The sequence below is a fragment of the Amphiprion ocellaris genome, chromosome 15 (assembly GCF_022539595.1).
Source record: "Amphiprion ocellaris isolate individual 3 ecotype Okinawa chromosome 15, ASM2253959v1, whole genome shotgun sequence".
In the NCBI taxonomy this organism is placed as follows: domain Eukaryota; kingdom Metazoa; phylum Chordata; class Actinopteri; family Pomacentridae; genus Amphiprion; species Amphiprion ocellaris.
The window spans coordinates 10208123-10227431 of NC_072780.1; the positions used below are offsets into that span (position 1 = coordinate 10208123).

Below are 19309 nucleotides of genomic sequence, written 5' to 3' on the forward strand. Positions count from 1 at the left end.
AAGCTATTGGACCAAATAAATAGATTTGCGTATTCTAATGTTTAAAAATGAACACCTTACCTTGTTGATAGTAAATATTCCACTGAAAGAAGCATTATTTCAGTGTTGCCTTATATAAAAATGCCGAATGGCATGCAGTGTGTGGCTGAGATGGTGGGATTTGTTTGCTTGACACTTCTTTCCATTTACTCTATGGGTCTGGCAGTACTATTGTGATGAAGATTTTTCTAAACTGAGATCCCCAAATTGGTTTTGCTTTTGGCAGAGAAAAGGGGACTTACAGGAACATTTCCCTTTTCAGTAAAAAAGCAAATATGCCATGTCTTCAGATTAGATTTCTATTTTTCTACCTAATGGTAAGTGGACAGAGAAAGAAAAGGAAAGCAGAAAATAACAAGGCAGACTCTGACCTCTTGGAATCATGTCAAATTTGATTGATGTGGTTTGTTAAAGTCACTCAAATGAGCAAGTAGCGATCAAAATCATTGGATTAGTGTTCAAAAAGATATTAATCAGAAATCAGAAACAGTTTTCATTCATCAATTGATGAAGCCCAGGCTTCAAATATTTTTTTTTTTTTAAACGACTGAGTAAGATACCAATGATTTCCTCAAAAAGTTGGCTACTTTTTCCCCCAATAAAATGTCAACAAAAAAGGTTTTGCCACAATTTCCAGTCACAATTTTGTAGTGCCAACAATTTTCAGAATCTTCAGATTGCCAGTTTTCTCCAACCAGCAATCAAAACCAAAAGTTAAAACTAGAAAATATTCACAGTTATGTGTTCAGAGCTGTTTTCGGTTGATGTTCTTTCTATCAAACAAAACAAAGAAGACAACAAATTGTTGGTTCCAACCCTACTTCTCATTGAAATGAACCTTTTTGGGTCATATTAACGTATCAGATGGCAAGCATGTCATAGATAGTTTCATCTGCAATTTTTATTCAATTTAGACACATTTAAATTCTCTTTTAAAGCCCTCTTTTATTTGTACGTGACTATAATCTTATGTTAACATAGCACGATAAGACAGTAAATTTCATGGCTCAGTGAAGCTGATGGATGCAGGTAAGAGCACCTCTAGCTACCTGCTTGTGTTTGTCCGGCCTACCAAGTAGACAAGGTTACATAACCTGTGTGTGTGTGTTTGCACTGTATACTATGTTTGCATAAATATGTGTGTGTGTGTGTGTGTCTTCTCTTATGAGCCAAACAGACCATTCCCAGAGATGACACACTGTCCAGGAATAACATTTCATCTCTTTCATCCCCAACCCATCACCACCACCATAACACATACGCCCCGTTCAGTTGGTTTCGCAGCCTGTTCAGTTGGAAATCTGTCTTGCTGGTTACTGTACAGCACGATCCTCAGCTCCTGTTTCCCTCGCAGACTCTACCCCCTCAATCGTAGCTTGTTCGTGTTGTGTGTGTGGATGGAGGTGTGTGTGGATGGAGGTGTGTGTGGATGAGGAGGAGGAGGAGGAGGAAGGGGGGGGTTGCAGAGGAATGCAGGGTTGAGCAGGTTGGGTGGAGCTGGATGTTGGAGGGAAAAGAGGGTTCTCTGTTTAGTGTGTACGCAGACTCTATAGAGAGATTAAAGATGTGTATGTGAGCATATTGATGAAAGTGTTTTCCTACTGTGTTTACTCCACTGGGCCTCGCCGCCTACCTGACAGCAGAGAGCAGAGTAATGGAGAAGAGGGCAGAAAGGTGAAAAGAGGAAATGCGATTATGTTTTAGTCTTGAATTTTTTTAGCTCTGATATGTTGGTTTGTGTGATATGCTCTATGATTAAAAATGATGTTTTAAAAGCAGGTAAAATGAGAGAAAATGACCAAACGTGAAAGAAAAATACAAAATGTTACAAATAATTTAGTCGCACTGAAGTGAACTCGTGAAGCCAGGAAATGGCTTGTATACTTGAATTTATACAAAAATGCATACACACATCCCGACGTGCAGTGCAGAGCGGCAGGAACACTGTAGACTGTGTACGGTGGCTCTACCTTCACTTCCGCACCATAAATGTGTGTTTGCTATACGAGGGAACACGGGGAGAAAAGAGGAATTCATGTTGGTGTTTATTTGAGCTTTGGCCAAATCCAACCTGGGGCTGCGTTGGCGCGCACTCTGCACCAAACCCCAGCCGCCCCTGTACCCCCAGCCAGACGCACACTTACTGTACACACTCTGGGGCCTGGAGCGCACACACACACACACACACACACACACACACACACACACACACACACACAACACAAATTTACTACTCCCACATACACACTTACCTGCACGTCCCAGCCATATCAAGGTGTGTTTGTCTTTCCCTGCCCACCGTTTCAGGTCCTCCCAGAGCAGGTATTTCCCTCTCTTTCCCACAGACGCACACACACCCACGCACACACACACACTGCAGCGGTGGAGGGGGGGGGGCGTCTGTGGGCTGAGTGTGTGAAGCTCTTGCATTGATAACCTGCAGCTCAGAGTCACTCGGTCTCACTTTGTGGCCGTCCCCATCGCCTGGAACTCCCTTCGCCTTGCTCTGTCTCCTTTCTGCTTCCCACTCTAGGACCGTCTGCGGCCGCGCTCGGACCCCTGCGTTTTAGTCGTCGCCCCCTTGTTGCTGCCACCATGACGCCTGCCCCGCCGTTTTTCCTGCTGCTACTGTGCCTCATAGGAGCTCACGCCGCCGTTGACCTTCGCACGGCCGCTGCCATGGGTAAGAAAGATGACCTTTAACTCCTAAAGCCTGAGCCCAAGTCCAGGTGAGGCTGTTGATGATGTGATGCGTTTTGTGTAACACTGGTTTTTACCCTTAATCTACACAAAACTGACGAATGAACCATAGATTAGCCACTTTTCATAATGACGAACAGGTGAGCAATGTTCCTCTAAAAGTCAATTTGTTTAAATAGCGAATCACCCAAGTTTTAATTCTGGAATTTCTCTTCAGTTTGAGTCCAGTCTTTTTCTTATATCCACAGTGGTGTGGTGTGGTTTTGCACCATGAAGTAGAAAAAACTCAGAGAATTAACAAAACCACAGAGAAAAGGACGTATTGTTGTTGTGGACAACCATGAAATTGGTTTGAATAAATGTTGAGAACACTGTGATGATTCTGTTATTGCAAGAGAATATAACTTCACAGTTTTATGGTTTTTCATATTTTCGTGGGCAGAATTGTAAGTAGCCAATTAGGAGAGATAAGTCATTCAGTGTTGTAGTCAATCATGTTTTTTTGTGTTTTATTTTTAGTGGTTATGAATGGCTAACTGTGGGTAATGTATGTGCACAGTTTGTATGAGTGTTTCAGGATGGAGTGTGGCAGTTGCTGCTGGTGTGTGTTTGTGTACGGGTGTTTCCGAGACTGTGAAGTCCGTAGGAGGGAAATTTGGAGGGAGGGAGAGAGGTGAAGGGTGAGAAGGGAGATCAGTGATCTTAAACAGACACTGAAAGTTTTACTGAGCCGGCAATTAGTGTAACGAGCTCATATATACCTCACTTTACACTGTCCGATCCATCCATTGCTACATTATTATCACAAAATTATGTTTCTTTCGAACATATAAGCAAACACCATTGAGTCTTTTCAGCACAAAGTTTGATCATCAGGAATGTCCACATAGTCATTTATACAAATTAAGCTTATCTCAAAGTTACATTTTTTCTGAGCTTTTTGTGAAATTTTAATCACATCTCATGGGCTTTCTCGGCAGGTTGACTTTGCATAGTTGTCAATCTAAAACACATGACCAATATATTTATGGAAGAGATTATTTCAATATACTTAAAGCAGGTCATTGGATCTTTTTTGTCCTCCACCCTTGTTTTTCAGGTTAAGCCTCTCTCCATCTCTGCAACCACCTTTTCCTTCTCTCCACCCTTGTTGCCTCCTTGCATCCTGTTTTTCTGTTTCCACCCACTTCCTCACATATACCTCTCACCAGCCTCCATCACCTCCACCCCTCCTCTCACTCTCACTACCCCCTTTCTCCCCACGCTCCTCCCACACCTCCCACTTTTCCCACCTCCTGTCAGATTTTTCTTACCTCCATCTAACTGTTTAGAGAAATCTAATAAATATTTAATTAATCTGCACAAATGTTTGAGAGATGAAGATGTGATTACACAATAAACACATTTTTCTCCATGTGTAGCGGCAGGTTTGTGCAAAACCCGACCCACAGACCTCGTCTTCATTATCGATAGCAGTCGGAGTGTTCGCCCTTCTGAGTTTGAGCAAGTTAAAGTCTTCCTGGCAAAGGTCATCGAGGGGCTGGATGTTGGACCCAACGCCACCCGTGTGGGAGTCGTTAACTATGCCAGCCGTGTCAAGAACGAGGTATAGATGTGATTTTATAACTTGCAGAGTTTCCATATATGCTTTCTATCCACTTTATATCACTGATCCTGGACTGATTGTGCTATTATGAAATTGTAGGTGTCTCTGAAGACTCATCGCACCAAAGCCGGGCTGGTGAAGGCTGTGACCAAAATCGAGCCCCTGTCCACTGGAACGATGACCGGTCTGGCCATCCAGTTCGCCTTGAATGTGGCTTTCAGTGAAGGCGAGGGCGCTCGTGTCAAGTCCCCCGACATCAGCAAGGTCCGACGCTCTTCTAGATGCTCTCACGCACACCGTTCACCTCATTCCATCAACCTGATAGTCCCTGTGTATGATTTTCTCAACCTCTGCTGTCACAGGTTGCCATTATTGTGACAGACGGGCGTCCCCAGGACAATGTGAAGGAAGTGGCTCAGCGTGCACGAGACGCCGGCATCGAAATCTTTGCCATCGGTGTGGGTCGCGTGGACATGAGCACTCTGAAGCAGATGGCCAGCGATCCTCTGGATGACCATGTGGACTACGTGGAGAGCTACAGCGTCATTGAAAAGCTCACCAAGAAGTTCCAGGAGGCTTTCTGTGGTAAGAGGGGCGGGAGAAGAAAGGGAGGGAAAGATTAGTGCTATTGAGCCATTTCTGTTTACAGTGAGAGGGACAGAGGCAGCAGGGGGGAAGAGGGATTAGTCAAGGCTAGCTGAAAATGAAAAAGTCAGGGTGGGACAATTGTTATTCACGCCTTCATCCCTGCGGAGAGAGCTGTCTGACTGGCCCCCCTATACTGAGGGTAAGGTGTCAGGACTGTCATCCTTTTCATTCCAATTTATTGTTCCTTCCCTTTTGTCCTCTTCTTCTCCTACTATATTCATTCAGTCATTCCAATTCATTTAAAATCCCCAGTGCACGAGGGCATCAGGGCAGAAACAACCTTTTGGAACGAGATTTGCTCCTGTTCTTCAGTCGACTCTCACATAACCGAGAGGCGAGACTGATCTTTCTGTAATTACCGATCCATTAGTGACAATCATTAAACCTCTAATTAGTGATGCCCTTCGGCGCTCCCAGTCTGCGGCAGTTTTGACTGCTGTCTGCTGCTCGCTTTGCAGCAGCCAGTCTCGCTGCAAATGCCTCATCCAAGGGCAGAGCTGCATGATCGCAGTGTTGGATTGTTATTGGACGAGCCTGTGTTTATCACATTCAGACACCGATCAGAAAACAAATCAGATTTTGTTTATTTAAGGCTACTCCAATCTTTTCCACCTGTTTGTTTTAAGGATCCACTGGATTCATGCATCATCCACACATATTATAAATTGCTGAGGTCGCCTGCAGGTCACAGTGGATCATTAAAAATCAGTGCTAGATTTTCCCGTTTTCAAACTGACATAGTTTTTATTTCTCCTCCTAACCCCACCACCCACCCCCTCTTTTTATGTGTGTGTGCGCACCTATGCCACTGTGTGTTCGTGTGTGTTCTGCATGCACGCAACACACACAGTGTCGGACCTGTGTGCCACTGGGGATCATGACTGCGAGCAGGTATGCATCAGCAGTCCAGGATCATACAAGTGTGCCTGCAAAGATGGCTTTACCCTCATGGACGATGGTCGCAGCTGCAGTGGTGAGTGTGTGTGTCTGAAGGTATTTGTCCAAGCGCAGTCATTGTGCCACCACACTGACATGCTCTGGTGTGTGTGTGTGTGTGCGTGCATGCGCCTGTGTGTTTGATATCGCTAGCTTGCAGCAACTCCGCAACGGATGTGGTGTTCCTGATCGATGGCTCCAAGAGTGTTCGCCCTGAGAACTTTGAGTTGGTCAAGAAGTGGATCAACCAGATCATCGACAAACTGGATGTCTCTGACAGCAAGGCTCATGTTGGACTGGTGCAGTACTCCAGCTCAGTCAGACAGGTATGCGTCAGGTTTATCACCTACAGTAACGCCCTAATAAGCCACTTCCTTCCCTCGTTTTTTCAATATCCTGATTTTATCTCCCCACAGGAGTTTCCCCTGGGCCGCTACAACAACAAGAAAGACCTGAAAGATGCCGTGAAGAAGATGGCCTACATGGAGAGAGGAACCATGACAGGCCAGGCTCTTCGTTATCTGTCAGACAACAGCTTCAGCGCTGGTCAGGGTGCCCGGCCCGGAGTCACAAAGGTTGGCATCGTCTTCACTGATGGACGCAGCCAGGACTACATCGGAGATGCTGCCAAGAAGGCCAAAGAAAACGGTAAGAGGGAACACTGTTAATCCACGAGTGTTATAAAAATAGATATATACAAAATACGTATTTATGCCAGTCAGATGAGGAAATACTTGTGTTAATTGCAGGCTTTAAGATGTATGCTGTTGGAGTGGGCAATGCAGTTGAGGATGAGCTGAAAGAGATCGCCTCTGAGCCGACTGGAGAGCACTACTTCTACACCGCCGACTTCAAGACTATGACCCAGATTGCCAAGAAGCTTCAGATTAACATCTGTCAAGGTCAAAAGTTTTACATTAAAGACAAACATAATAATTTCTTGCTTTACTGGTACTTCTGTCACTGTACGCATTGATGTAAAACTTGAACTTGTGCTTTCTGGCCCCACAGAGGAGGACCCTTGTGAATGCGACTCCCTTGTAAAGTTCCAAAAGAAAGTAGAAGATGCCCTACAGGCGCTAACAAAAAAATATATCCTTTATGACGGGTAAAACAGTCTGAGAATATTAAGAGAGAAGGTTTTAATGCTGTTGTCATCTTATTATCTGTCTTCACTGTTTCCGTCCTTGACAAAATCTTACTAGAGAGTATGTCGAAGAGGATCGCCTTGCTGGAGAACAAAATCGTCTGAGGACTCACATCACACTGTCCTCTACATCTGCATACCCACCCACCTACACACAAAAACACACACAAAAAAATGTTTTACTTCCTGTAAAATACTGAAGAGGGACCCGTGTGTGTGTGAACCCGGACCTCTGCTTGTATCCTGAGCTCTCCCAAACCTCCACCTCACCTCTTGTCTCCTCCTCTCTTGGTCTCACCTCTTCTAACCCTGGGTCTCCTGGAAAACGAAGCACCGGTTGCCATGGGGACCATGCCTTTGTTTGTGTGTGTGCGCTCCAAAGGTCATCCTCCAAAGCCAGCCTGTGTGTTTGTTAATAAAGGTCTTCCCTCATAGGGAAACGGTGACGGTACACTGAAGGGTTTTTCTTTGTTGCTGCCACAATGTTTATGTTACCCCAGACGGTCTGTGTTTTGTCATGTCAAACGGAGCAGCACATCACCTGTTTGTCTGTTTATATGTCACTGTCGTCTTTTCCTCTTTTTCCTCTTGTATTCAACTTTATTCTCTTACTTCTACAAAAACATATCTAATATTATATATGATTTATATATAGATATATACAGGTAAATTAATATAAGATATGTCTTATAATGAAGATACACCATTAATGTTTTTTATTTTCCTAAATAAAGGTGATTCAGGAAGTAAACATACAATTGTGAAAGTATTGTATGCCAGATTTAGATTATAGACAGACACCAAGAAGTAGATGAATTAATTTAACTTAAAGGATCATTAAACAAAGAAAAGCTTAATATGCTTAAACATGGGCTACGAGGAGCAAAAGGCCTACATGGATTTATATGACTACCTCAGATTAGTGAAATGGGTTTGTCACGAAGACAAATTGCTAAAGATCTTTCCATAAATAAAAATCAAACGTGGATTTATAATCTAGTGCTGGGTTTCCCTAAAATAAAAAATAAAATAAAAATGGTGTTGGAGTCCAATCGTGAAGTCAGTGTAGTGCTGGAATAGACAAATCATTTAATTGACAGAAAATAAATTAATTTGTCATTTTGATGATTTGCTGTATGTAATTTTTCAGGTAAAAAATAATTGCACTACATTTCATCATCATGCATGCTGACATTTGCTCTGGTCAAAGACTTTTTAAATGAAAAGTTCAAGATATTTTGCACTCTGGTTTGCAAGTTGATACATTATGCAATGGCTGCATACCGGTTTAATGAAAAAATATTTTAAAAAATTGATGGTATATATAGTTCTGTTAAAAAAAACTTAGATCAAAAAATTCAGGTATACAGCTTTTAGCCTGTTTTTAATAGTTGTATTTTATGCAGTATTATTGTAGAACAACTTCTGCTAGAGTAGAATTAAGGGTTTAGATGCAAAGGCCCTTATCAGATTACAAAAACAACAACAAGCTCAAGCCAGAAACCAGCAGCCAATGAATTTGTGGAACATAGACTATAGGGGTTTTAGCTTGAGTTATTTACAGCTGAGGTGTTTACAAACAAACATGCTGCGGCCTGTTGCAGAGCTTATTAGTGGGAAGTTTGGACACGTCACGATGACGCTGCAGAGGAGGACTCAACATCTGAACCGGAGCTGAGCGAAGCTGCGACTGAATCCTCTAAATTCCTCTTGGTGCCTCATTCATTCTGATTTTTAACTTAAGTTAGACTTTGCTGTGTCCAGGGAGTCCACTGTGAACACAACCCACCTGCTCAGGGTGTTTGTATCGGTGAACCGTCGGTAAATACGCTGTTCAAACAGTTTGCAGCATCTGCTAACAGCGGCTAGGCTAGCTTGGCGAGCTAACCGGCTTTCAGGCTGCCTTCAGCTCCGGGACCCGGCTATGAGGAGGAGAAGTTACTTTGAAAGAGGTCCGTCGGTGTTAATGATTTGTGAAGCGGATGATTGCGCAGTGAACTAAGACTGAGGCGACGGACACCTCAAGTGTTTGAAGAAAGCCAATGTTTGCTTCAAGCTATCGGTTAGCCTTCAGTTAATACTTCAGCTAACAGCAGCTCATTAGCGACAGGTAACTCAACCCAGGTGCTCCGACACCGAGACATGGCCAGTAAACCCGTGCCAGACATTAAATGCCAGGCTAACGGAGAAAACACACCGGGAGGAGGGTCCGGTTCTGGTCGGTCAGGTCGCTACCAGTCCGAGTCGGAGTCTGACGGTGGCCCGACGGCGAAGAGCTTAGCGCGGCTGTGCAGCAGGGACGAGGAGGAGCGGACGGCGGCTCTGGAGGAGCTCAGCCAGGAGGTTCTGGTGGGTTTGGGTTTGGCTCGGCTGAGTAAACAGACTCTCCTGCATCTGCTTCGGCTGTCCACGTCCTGTCCTCTGCAGGAGGTCCGGGAGAGAGCGACCGAGCTGCTGCGGACCGCACAGGTAATGTTGGGATGTTACCGACAGTCTCTGATCCATAATGTTTGCAGACTCTGAGCTAAAAAACCTAATGTAACAGCAGTGGGGCACATTTTCCTACAAGAACTCCGTGCACAATACGTAGTTTCCTTTATTTTCACTGTAACTACTTTCACTTTTCATCATGAAATACAAAAAGTTGAATTTGTATTTGAATTATTGATTAGTAGTCATGATCAGGTCTCAGCTGATCATGCCCAGTTATCACTCTATGATGGTTTTCGTTGCCACCACCGTCCTGGATATTTCATCAGACGTTGAACTGAAGGTGATGCAAGACTCTGCCTCGGTGTGCACAAACACGCAGGCCGGACACGCCCCCTCCCGGTGCCCTGAAAAACACCGGACACACCCCCGAGTCCTCTGTCAGCCCACTGTAGTGACCAGAAACACGAAAGTCACACGGGTTTGACGCACTTTCGCTTTATTTACCTTTTATCGGACATAACAAGCGGTTGTCTGTACCGTTCAGCTGCCTTTCTCCCGGTGATGTCGGTGAGTTTAACGCACGGTTTGATTGAAGCTGTTCGGCGTTTTGTCCGCTGCAAATTATGAAACGGGTCTCTCCAATTACAGCACAGCTGCTACAGTCAAAGTCGGTTCATTCGGGTTCAAGGGTGTTTCAGCTGTCTGCACGCTTTCCATTTATCTTAAAATATTCCCTAGCAGATATTATGTAAGTGTCACCTGTAGTCGATGAGGTTTGTGAGTTTAATCGTGGCCTGTCACTTGAGATTGTTTGCTGAAAACATTTGTGAAATAGTTTATTAATCCAGATTCTAGTCATTTTAGTGGGAAGCTACAAGGGTCAGTTGAGAGGCTGAAAAATAATCGAAGGATTTGCTTGTCATGTTTCAGGATAAAATGCCAAACTGATCCTAGTTCCTGCTTCACAGTCATGGAAGTTCGCTGATTTTCTTTATCTTACATAACAATGAATGTTGTTGTTTTGGGCTGTTGGTGAGATAGAAAAAGCAATCTGATGACATTATCCAGAGCTTTACGGTTGGACAAAATTGTGATAATTTCTCACAATGAATTAAGTTTTCGGCTTAGATTTATTAATAAATAACTTGGAATTTCCCTCGGGATTAATGAAGTATCTCTATCTATCTATCTATCTATCTATCTATCTATCTATCTATCTATCTATCTATCTATCTATCTATCTATCTATCTATCTATCTATCTATCTATCTATCTATCTATCTATCTATCTATCTATCTATCTATCATACAGCATGCTATCTTTTAACCGTCGGTCTTTATTGTCACCAGGAACACGGAGTTGAAGTACCGCGGGCCCTGGCCTCAGGTCCAAGTGCCTTTATCCCTGCAAAAGAGGTGTGTATTTGACATATTAAAAAATACTTTGTTTTGCTGATTTTATGAATATTGCATCATGGAAGTGATTCCTTAGCATAATTGATCTCCAAATGAAAAAGAGAAATTCAAATCCTAAATAACGCATGTCTTCACTTGTTAGTGAAATGTTGTGATGGTGTCAAACCAAGTTGATTACTGTATTTTATTTTTGTTGTCAAGCTGAGGCATGTTGATCATCAGCCTCCCTTTTGCCAATAAATGTTTAGACAAAGTCTCCACACATTCAAAGTGTAGTCTCACAAGTTGCTGTCAGGGTGGTTCACAGCTGGCTTCCATGTCTAATCCCAAGATTTTACATGGATAGCTGCAGACTGCTGTCACGATAAACCGACAAATCACTGATTACGTGAAACTGCCAGCTGTTACCTTTTTAATATTCTTTCTTAGAAATATAATTTAATTAAATGTACTTGTGAGAGATGTTAATATTTGCCTGTTACAGTAAAAATATACATCCTCTAAATGTTTCATTTTATTCCACAGTGGCTCAGTCCTGTGTCTTCGCCGATACGTTGGCATCGTCCCTTTTTTACTCTAGGAGTTTTTATTTAATGGAATCTCATAAACGAACATATCTAAGATCTAAGGAGCTAAAGTAGAAGTAGTGCGGCTAAATATTCTGCTGCAATACCACAGCGCCGGTTGCTTCAGCTTTCAAGACATGCAACACTAGAGCTGGGTTGCCAAAATTGATGACTGATGCTCATATCAAATGTGACTCATTTCAAGTTTTCCATTGGAGAAAGTGTTATATCAGCTGTGGACTTATTCTGCCTCATGAGGCTACACTTTTACAACTTTAAGAAAAAGATTTAGATTTTTACATGACTTCAGTCCCACAAGTGTCCATAAGTAAATAAGAAACTTTAGGTTTAATTGACAGCAAATCAGTGGTCAGTTTTTAACATGTTTCTGTCCTGCTCTCCTTGTTTAGATGTTGAAAGAAGGGCCGAACCAGGACGTCCTCATTGAATCTTTTCTTTCACTGGGTCGTGTGGACCATGTCACCATGGTGATGGCGCTGCACCCAGCCTATCTCAGTTGCTTCCTGAGGACCCAGCATGCTTTGTTGGAGCTGGACGGCCCCTTGCCACGTCACTGGAGACACTATATCGCCCTCATGGTAAGAAAAAATCTAAATAACTGATTGTCAAACAGTTCCACCCCACAAAGTGCACTAAGAGCCTTCTGTACACTCCTCAATGTACAGCTTTATCTACATTTTAATCAGACAATCATAGCATGCTTCACATACAGATGCTTAAAATGCAGTTTTTTTGCAATCAGCTGAATGTAAAATGGAGACAGCAGTTTCCAAATGATTAAACCTTGTGTCTGCTGTGACGGACATCAGCCTGAGTTATTTCCATTGCATAACGACTTACTTGGATTTCTTTATTGTCACTGTAATTGTGACTTAAACAACAAAACTAAACTGTAGCACAGTGTAAAACACAGTAATGAAACAACATAAACAATTGTAGAACTCCTATTAAACACATGAAGATGACTGTAGCCATTTAATCACTAACTACAGCAAGATAAGCCGTCCCTTATTTTTTTTATTGATTGACCAAGCTGTGTTAATAAACAACACAATATGCAGTACCTCATGTGAGGCAGATAGTGAGGATTGTTGCACCGGTTAGTGTATTGCACTGGAAAGTAATGGCATGTCTCTTCTATTTCTTTTTTTTTAATCTACTCATGAAATCATTGAAGTTGTAATTAACCATTGATGGAGCAGATGAATAGAAACTAATCAAATTAATATTTGTGCAAGATCGGGTACTATAAGCAGACAAGGTGGTGGTTGTTTAGATTTTTTTTCCATTGTGGCTTGCAAGAGTGTGCTGCTCCAAGCTGTGATGCTTCGGGTTTAATTATAATGTCTAGAAAAGTTCTTATTTTCTTTCTTAATTCATAACGCAGCCTGTATGTAAGGGCGCTTAACAGGTAGGGACCATTTGTGGTGTGTTGTGTTATCTGCGATTATTCTTTCTGTGTTAAATGAGGCAGCATTAACAACAGCTATAAATGCTCTAAAGCTTACAGCTGGTTGTAAAGGGCCGCAGGTACATTGACTCTATTATTGTCTCGCTTGGACTTGGTATTACATAACTAACAGCCTAAACGTTCAGAATAACTCTGCAGCTGTTGTGTTTTGAGTCAAGGGTGTTAAAGTGTTTTTAGGTTTTGTTCCTTTTTGTACATATACTGTATTTAATAATAGTTTCTTTATGGGTGTGTTTCCTGTTTTTATTGGTATAAAGGCACAACAACAGTATCACAGTGTTGCATTTGGCTGAAGTGGCCGTCTTGTGTTTTGTTTTTTTTTCTAACGCAGCCTTTCATTGTACAATATCCACTTGAGCACAGCTGCAGGTAGTAATGGTAGTGGAGTTAAGTCTGATGTAGGTGTGTTGTTTTTATAGCAGCACTGACAACAAAGACTATCATCAGTCATCAATAACCATAATAAAAATTCTTGTTTATGTTACAGTGGAGTCTGAAAAGAGATTGTTGAGATTTAAAGCACAGAGGATATGTTGGAATAGTTTTGTGCAGATTGGTCCAAGTCACTGTTTGTTTTCTGTTCACAGAGTTAGGATGTGTTTTTTTTCAGTGCACACACAGTATAGACTGCTAGTGGACTATGATGGGATACTTACACAATTGGATAAAAACTGTTTAGGATTAGTTTTACTGGCTTTGCCTTTAATTTCCTACAGCTGTGCAAAGGTGAAAAGTTGTTAGAGCTAAGTTACTTCATTTGTATAATTATGATCATCAGCATCCATTAAATAAAGTTACAGATCTGATACCTGGATATATACTGAATATCAGTTGTGCTCCAAATACCTTTAAAAGTTATATATAATCGTCCAAATGATATTTTTGTCAAGTTTAACTGCTGCCAGATGTAATGACTTTCTGAAAAGAATTTGAGAGACTACTACTGTTGAAAAAATCGGCAGACATCCCAGTCAGTGACTGTAAGTAAGTCTAAGAGTAAAAGTACAGAGTTAAAAAAGGACACTGACAGATGACAGTTGTAGAGAAGTCAGGAAATCTAATGTGTCATTTCTTCCCTGAGGGACATCCAACTACTGTATCATAGCGAGTCACTATCAGGTCTGCCAAAGGCTGTTAGCAGCTTTCTACATAAACATTTAATGACTCATCACTCATATATGCATCACATTAGCTCCCCTGTCCCTTCAGAAATGCCGTGTTTAAGACTCTTACTGATCCAAGTGTACAAGTGCTTTAACCTCTGAGCGCTGGATATTTACATAACTGGACAGTTCTTGTGCATTACACAGTTTTGCCTGACCATTAATCAAGCTTTGTTTTTAATGGAAGGGGTATCGTGTTTGTTTCCTCGTCCTAACTGGGGCTTTTCCTGGCATTTGACAGGCTGCAGCTCGACACCATTGTTCGTACCTGGTGCAGCAGCACAGCACGGGCTTCCTGGAGGCCGGAGGGGAGGAGAGCTGGCTCAGCGGCCTCGAGCACGCTCCCACCAAACTGCACAGCCTGCAAACACTCAACAAGCTGCTGGCACACAGACCCTGGCTCATTACCCAGCAGCACATCCAGGTCAGACGCATCGCCCACTCGCCTACCCACTCCCCTGTGTCTCACTCCAGCTCCTCTGTTTTGCTCACACTCTGTCATATAATCGTAATATAATTTAATACATTACATTTCTGACTTGCATCCAACATCACTCTCTCACTGACTCACCCACTATTCCCTGTGCGGTAGACAATTAGTAATTTTGCTTGTAATGAGCAACAAATTAGTATTCCAGACACTTAACATCACTCACAAGTGCAGTTTTGCCCTGTTAAATGTGATTCAAAGGACTGTGGGTGGGAAGTAGAGTGCATTCTGTGGACACTTGCTTTTTTATGCCATTTTGGGACATTTTCAGGAAACTACATAGAACATACATGTCACTCACAATACCAGCATTCAGATTAAATGGCAAATAGTAAATATAGTGCCAAAGAAGTGATTTCAGACACTGGCTGTTGCTATGCAAATAAACATTTATCAGTCCTATAATTTCACTTGGAAGCTAAGTTAACAAAAGAACTTGGCAACTCTGTAGCAAGGTGATTGTTTACTCCCACAATAAGGTAGATGCAGGTGTATGCAATAGTTTGGACACACTTTGGCAATTTGCATATTTTACAGATTTTTGAAGTGAAAAGAAGTAAATACAAACTGTAAGCTTTTTTCTTGAACTTGGAAAACAACAGATAACGGTGATTGTGGCAAGAAGCCATCTACTTGTAAAGTCTTTAACTCATTAGGCTGTAATTAACTCCTTGGGTTTGTAATGCAGGGCAGGAATGGTCATTAGGAATTGTCAGCTGAGGACAACTCTTGTGATAACACTCAACAACCGTGACCTCCTCCAAGTATCTGAGTATCTAAAATGAAGCTAATTGATGCTTATTAACCAGGAGGTGGCTATAACAAGGTATCAAAGTGCTTGCAGATTGCAATTTCCGCTGTCTGAAATGCCCTTAAGAGCTGGCAGTTAAGGAGAAGTGGGGAAGTCAAAACGAATTCTGGAAGACAAGGAAATCGCTCAGGTAAAACAGCACATCTGCTGATCAGACAGGCAAAGCAAAAACCCCTGTATGACTGCAAAAGAGCAGCAGGACAGGTTAGCTGACAGGAGTGGTGGTTCACTGCTTTCTTGTTTGTATTTTGTCAGAAAAACAAAGTATTGGACACATTTTGACAGCTTTAGGTAAAAAGTCAGAGGGGAGCACCAAAATCATTACAGGTCATCCTGAGGGAGAATAACAACAGTCCCTCTGAAAAGTGTTGAGACATCTCATCGTGGTCCAAACCCAACCAAATGACCAATGTTACCATCCAGCAAACCTTTTCTGAAACTATTCTTACCCAGCATCGGCCTCTCTGCCCTACAGGAGCTGGTGTGTCCTGGAGCAGACCCTCGCTGGTCGCTGGCTGAACTCATTCATGCGGTCGTCCTGATGGCCCACGCTCACTCGCTCTCCTCCTTCGTATGGGGCTGCGGTTTAAACCCCGAACCCGACCACATCGGTGGTTACACCTTCCAGCCACCATCACCCAGTCACCTTCCTCGTAGCCCTCATAGTCCCGCTCATGAGGATGGCAGGCAAGAGGTGAGCCAAGCTTTCATTTCGATCACAAGTCTAATAGGTCTTCAGTGTCAACAAGACAGGAGCGTGGAAATTGAATTAATTCAAGCATTGTTTCACCGGATAAACTGGTTTAGTAACGACATAAGAGATGACTCACTTCACCTCGTTGATTTAAACAACAAGTACTTTAAGCTCTCTGATCATCTCATCCAGCTGGTGGACGGAGCGATGGAGGTGGAGGTTTTGATGAAGAGGATGGTGGAGCTGCAGCAGCAGCAGGAGGAGGAGTGCACACAGGAGGAGATGGTTACTCGGTTTGAACGGGAGAGGAGCGAGAGCATACCAACAGGTACGTATAGGTCTGTGTACCCCTGCATCACTCTGTTGGACTGCATTGGTTGACCCGAATTTGTGTTTGTTGTGTTTTGTTTAGCGGTGGTGCGGGGAGCTCCACCTGACCTGGTGCTGTGTCTGGTGGAGGAACCAGAGTTCAGATACGAGGACTTTGCCCCCAGAGGAGAGCAGGCACCACCCACCATGAGAGCACAGGTAGTTTGGAGCATTTTTTTTGTATGACATGTTAAACTTTATTTCTTCGTACTTTTCATAGTGTTCAGTGCTGTCGATTGGTGTCTGAAAGTTCATATCTTATGTGCAGGATTATTCGTGGGAGGATCACGGCTTCTCTCTAGTGAACAGACTACTGCCAGACATGGGCCAGCTCCTGGATGAGAAATTCCAGGTACTGTCACGTTTCACCACTGAGCTGTTTTATAACTGTGCAACCCTGATATGTGGATAACGCAACTGGTATTTCTGCTTCAGGCAGTGTGAGTAAAACACGGTGCGATCTTGCTGAAACTAAGATTTAATGGAGATCACGTGGGCCAGATTTTTTTTTTGAAAACAAGTGTGGCGACTACATAGGTTTTGTAGAGTAGTGTTTCCCATTGCATGCTTTGATCTAATCTTTGTTTTTGTTTGAAATACTGGACTTCAAAAATCTTTGGAATGAAACAATCTCAGAAGGGAAAATCACTTTTTCTGTTAAAAATGCTATGAAGGTAACATTGATTTGCACTGAGGGTCCACAAACAGAAGTCTTTCATTGGTCTGAAAATTTGTGGCCAAATTCAGAACCACCCGTAAATGTGCTGCCTGGAACTGAACCAGACTTGTTTATTACTTGATACAGACACAAGCAGAGCTGAGAAATACCGGACCTGAACTGAGCCAAAAGGCACAGACACCAATTTCACAACTGATTGCTATTAACAACTGAACGTTAATTTACAAGTTGTCAAAACAAAACATTACCTTGTCCAGCCCTCTCCCTTGTGCCTAACCGTATATAATCCATCCTCCTTGCCAAGAAAGTTAGTAAAACACTTCCAGGTTTTCTGTTATTCCTCTCTTGCTGATTGAACCAGCGTGACTAATCCACTTGTTATTTCAGCTTAAAAGTCCACTTGCTGTCACGGTGACAGATGATGAGCGCGACTTGTTCAGAATCAGCTTTGTAGTTTCGTTTCATCAAGCATAATAATGATAACTTTGACGGTTTACCCTTTTGAACTATAATAATGATTGCTTGTTCACTGCATTGCTGATTTTCCATCATTTGCGCTTTTCGAGATCTTTTCTATGTTCTACAAGAGATCAGAGTCTGACCTTTGCTCTCTACACACTTAGCCCGTTCATTATCATCAGTTCTATTTGATCAAAGCCGAGTGTTCTTGGGTGCTTTATGTAATGTTAAACAGACCAACGGTATTAGTACGGGACCTGATCCGGACCTGAATGGCCATATAAAACAAGAATCTGAACCCATATAGAGCTCCCTGTGACCCCTAGTCACAAGCATAAATGTGAATAGTTGAAATAGAAATAAAATTGATTCGAGTAAGGTGAAAAAAAAGATTTAAAGTAGGTGTCCTGTAATCATTTCTTGGCATTGTTGTTTAACTGCAGAGCCTAAGTTGATTTGCAAATACAAAACAGGTGAATCAAGCAGTTTAAAATGTGACTACAGGTTGTGAGCAACTTGACCTACCACAGGATGGCCATGCATGAAGGTGTGGATACTCACACGCTGAGAAAAGCTCTGTGGAACTACATCCACTGCCTCTACGGGATACGGTCAGTATAACACTTGTCATCTCAACGTGTGTACGGCTATATATACACTTCCTCTGCTCTGTCACTGACCTTTTTTGTCACTCCGCGTACGCAGCTATGATGATTATGACTACGGCAGCGTGAATGTGTTGTTGGAGCGCTCTCTGAAGGTGTATGTCAAAACCATGGCCTGTCACCCCGAGCAGACCACGGCGCGCGTATATCACGCCTTCTGGAGACACTTCAGACACTCAGAAAAGGTACGAACGAGTTAAAACGTGCACTTGACCCGGCCTCTTCAGTCACAAATCATTTGACATTTTAACACGTCGGATCTCTTTGGTACCTTCTCAACAAGAAGAGAATCATTTGGCATTTCAGTGTGTCCTTCTTTTCCTACCTTTTTAAATGTCATCAGAGAGGGAAGCGTCACAGACAGGACTTGAAAGTGTGTCACCTAGTTATCTGAAGGTAATGACATGATTCTTTTTTTTTCTTGTGCAGGTTCATGCAAATCTAATAGTGATGGAAGCCCGGCTACAGGCAGCCCTTCTTTATACCTTGCGAGCCATTACACACTACATGAGATGACGCGCCCAATCACGTTTTTGCTAATGCTGAGCCAGCTGTGACGTACCACAGTCTAGACAGTCTTGCACACACTACTGCGAATGTTTGCATATCATATATGTCAGTGTTCATTTTTATTTCATGCTGCTTTGTGGTTATGTTTAACATTTGTTACCTCTTTTGCACTGAAGTGTATCAGGCTTCATGTTCCCCATTTGAGCCTCGAGTGTTGTTCTGAATATCTTGCACACGTTTCTGTCGCGCAGACATATCGACATGCCAATGATATTAGGTCTGACACAACTCATCATCATGATTCAAGTGTTTCCTTTGCTGTATTTTCTGTTGTGCATTTCACAAATCAAGCACATCATTGCTACTCATGCCGCAGTCCACTCTGTCTGCAGGGCACTGAGGTAAAATGACAAAATGTCTTGTATTTTTTTAAACAATAAAAATTACGTTATTGAAATTGAACCAAGCAAATAGTGTGAAGTTGTC

The 19309-nt window shown here is 42.6% G+C and overlaps 2 protein-coding genes across 4 annotated transcripts; both read left to right on the forward strand.

Annotated features, from left to right (window-relative positions):
* The first annotated feature begins 2489 nt into the window (after positions 1 to 2489).
* matn1 (matrilin 1) lies at positions 2490 to 7527 on the forward strand. 2 transcript variants are annotated; one of them, XM_023269055.3, is made up of 10 exons: positions 2491 to 2722; positions 4161 to 4345; positions 4445 to 4609; positions 4708 to 4930; positions 5844 to 5966; positions 6083 to 6255; positions 6346 to 6577; positions 6679 to 6831; positions 6941 to 7021; positions 7132 to 7527. In XM_023269055.3, exons 1-10 carry the CDS (start codon positions 2635 to 2637, stop codon positions 7179 to 7181), a joined length of 1473 nt encoding a protein of 490 aa, XP_023124823.1. In that variant the 5' UTR covers positions 2491 to 2634; the 3' UTR covers positions 7182 to 7527. The 2 variants fall into 2 exon arrangements, with proteins under 2 accessions (XP_054873611.1, XP_023124823.1); XM_055017636.1 differs by lacking the exon at positions 5844 to 5966 and having other exon boundaries at positions 2490 to 2722.
* A 1187-nt stretch (positions 7528 to 8714) lies between these two features.
* sesn2 (sestrin 2) lies at positions 8715 to 19285 on the forward strand. 2 transcript variants are annotated; one of them, XM_023269052.3, is made up of 11 exons: positions 8715 to 9545; positions 10860 to 10925; positions 11902 to 12090; positions 14388 to 14570; positions 15923 to 16141; positions 16334 to 16469; positions 16554 to 16669; positions 16779 to 16862; positions 18153 to 18259; positions 18354 to 18498; positions 18743 to 19285. In XM_023269052.3, the coding sequence occupies exons 1-11, from the start codon at positions 9219 to 9221 to the stop codon at positions 18827 to 18829; spliced, it is 1659 nt and encodes a 552-aa protein (XP_023124820.2). In that variant the 5' UTR covers positions 8715 to 9218; the 3' UTR covers positions 18830 to 19285. The 2 variants fall into 2 exon arrangements, with proteins under 2 accessions (XP_023124820.2, XP_023124821.2); XM_023269053.3 differs by lacking the exon at positions 8715 to 9545 and adding an exon at positions 9919 to 10076.
* Positions 19286 to 19309: the final 24 nt, after the last annotated feature.

Bases quoted from the DNA above. Each gene is read 5' to 3' on its own strand.
- matn1 (XM_023269055.3), top strand. From the start codon at position 2,635: ATGACGCCTGCCCCGCCGTTTTTCCTGCTGCTACTGTGCCTCATAGGA. The intron at 4,610-4,707 runs GTCCGACGCTCT...CTGCTGTCACAG, and splicing joins AGTCCCCCGACATCAGCAAG to GTTGCCATTATTGTGACAGA. The intron at 4,931-5,843 runs GTAAGAGGGGCG...CAACACACACAG, and splicing joins GTTCCAGGAGGCTTTCTGTG to TGTCGGACCTGTGTGCCACT.
- sesn2 (XM_023269052.3), top strand. From the start codon at position 9,219: ATGGCCAGTAAACCCGTGCCAGACATTAAATGCCAGGCTAACGGAGAA. The intron at 10,926-11,901 runs GTGTGTATTTGA...CTCCTTGTTTAG, and splicing joins CCTTTATCCCTGCAAAAGAG to ATGTTGAAAGAAGGGCCGAA. The intron at 16,470-16,553 runs GTACGTATAGGT...TGTTTTGTTTAG, and splicing joins GAGCGAGAGCATACCAACAG to CGGTGGTGCGGGGAGCTCCA.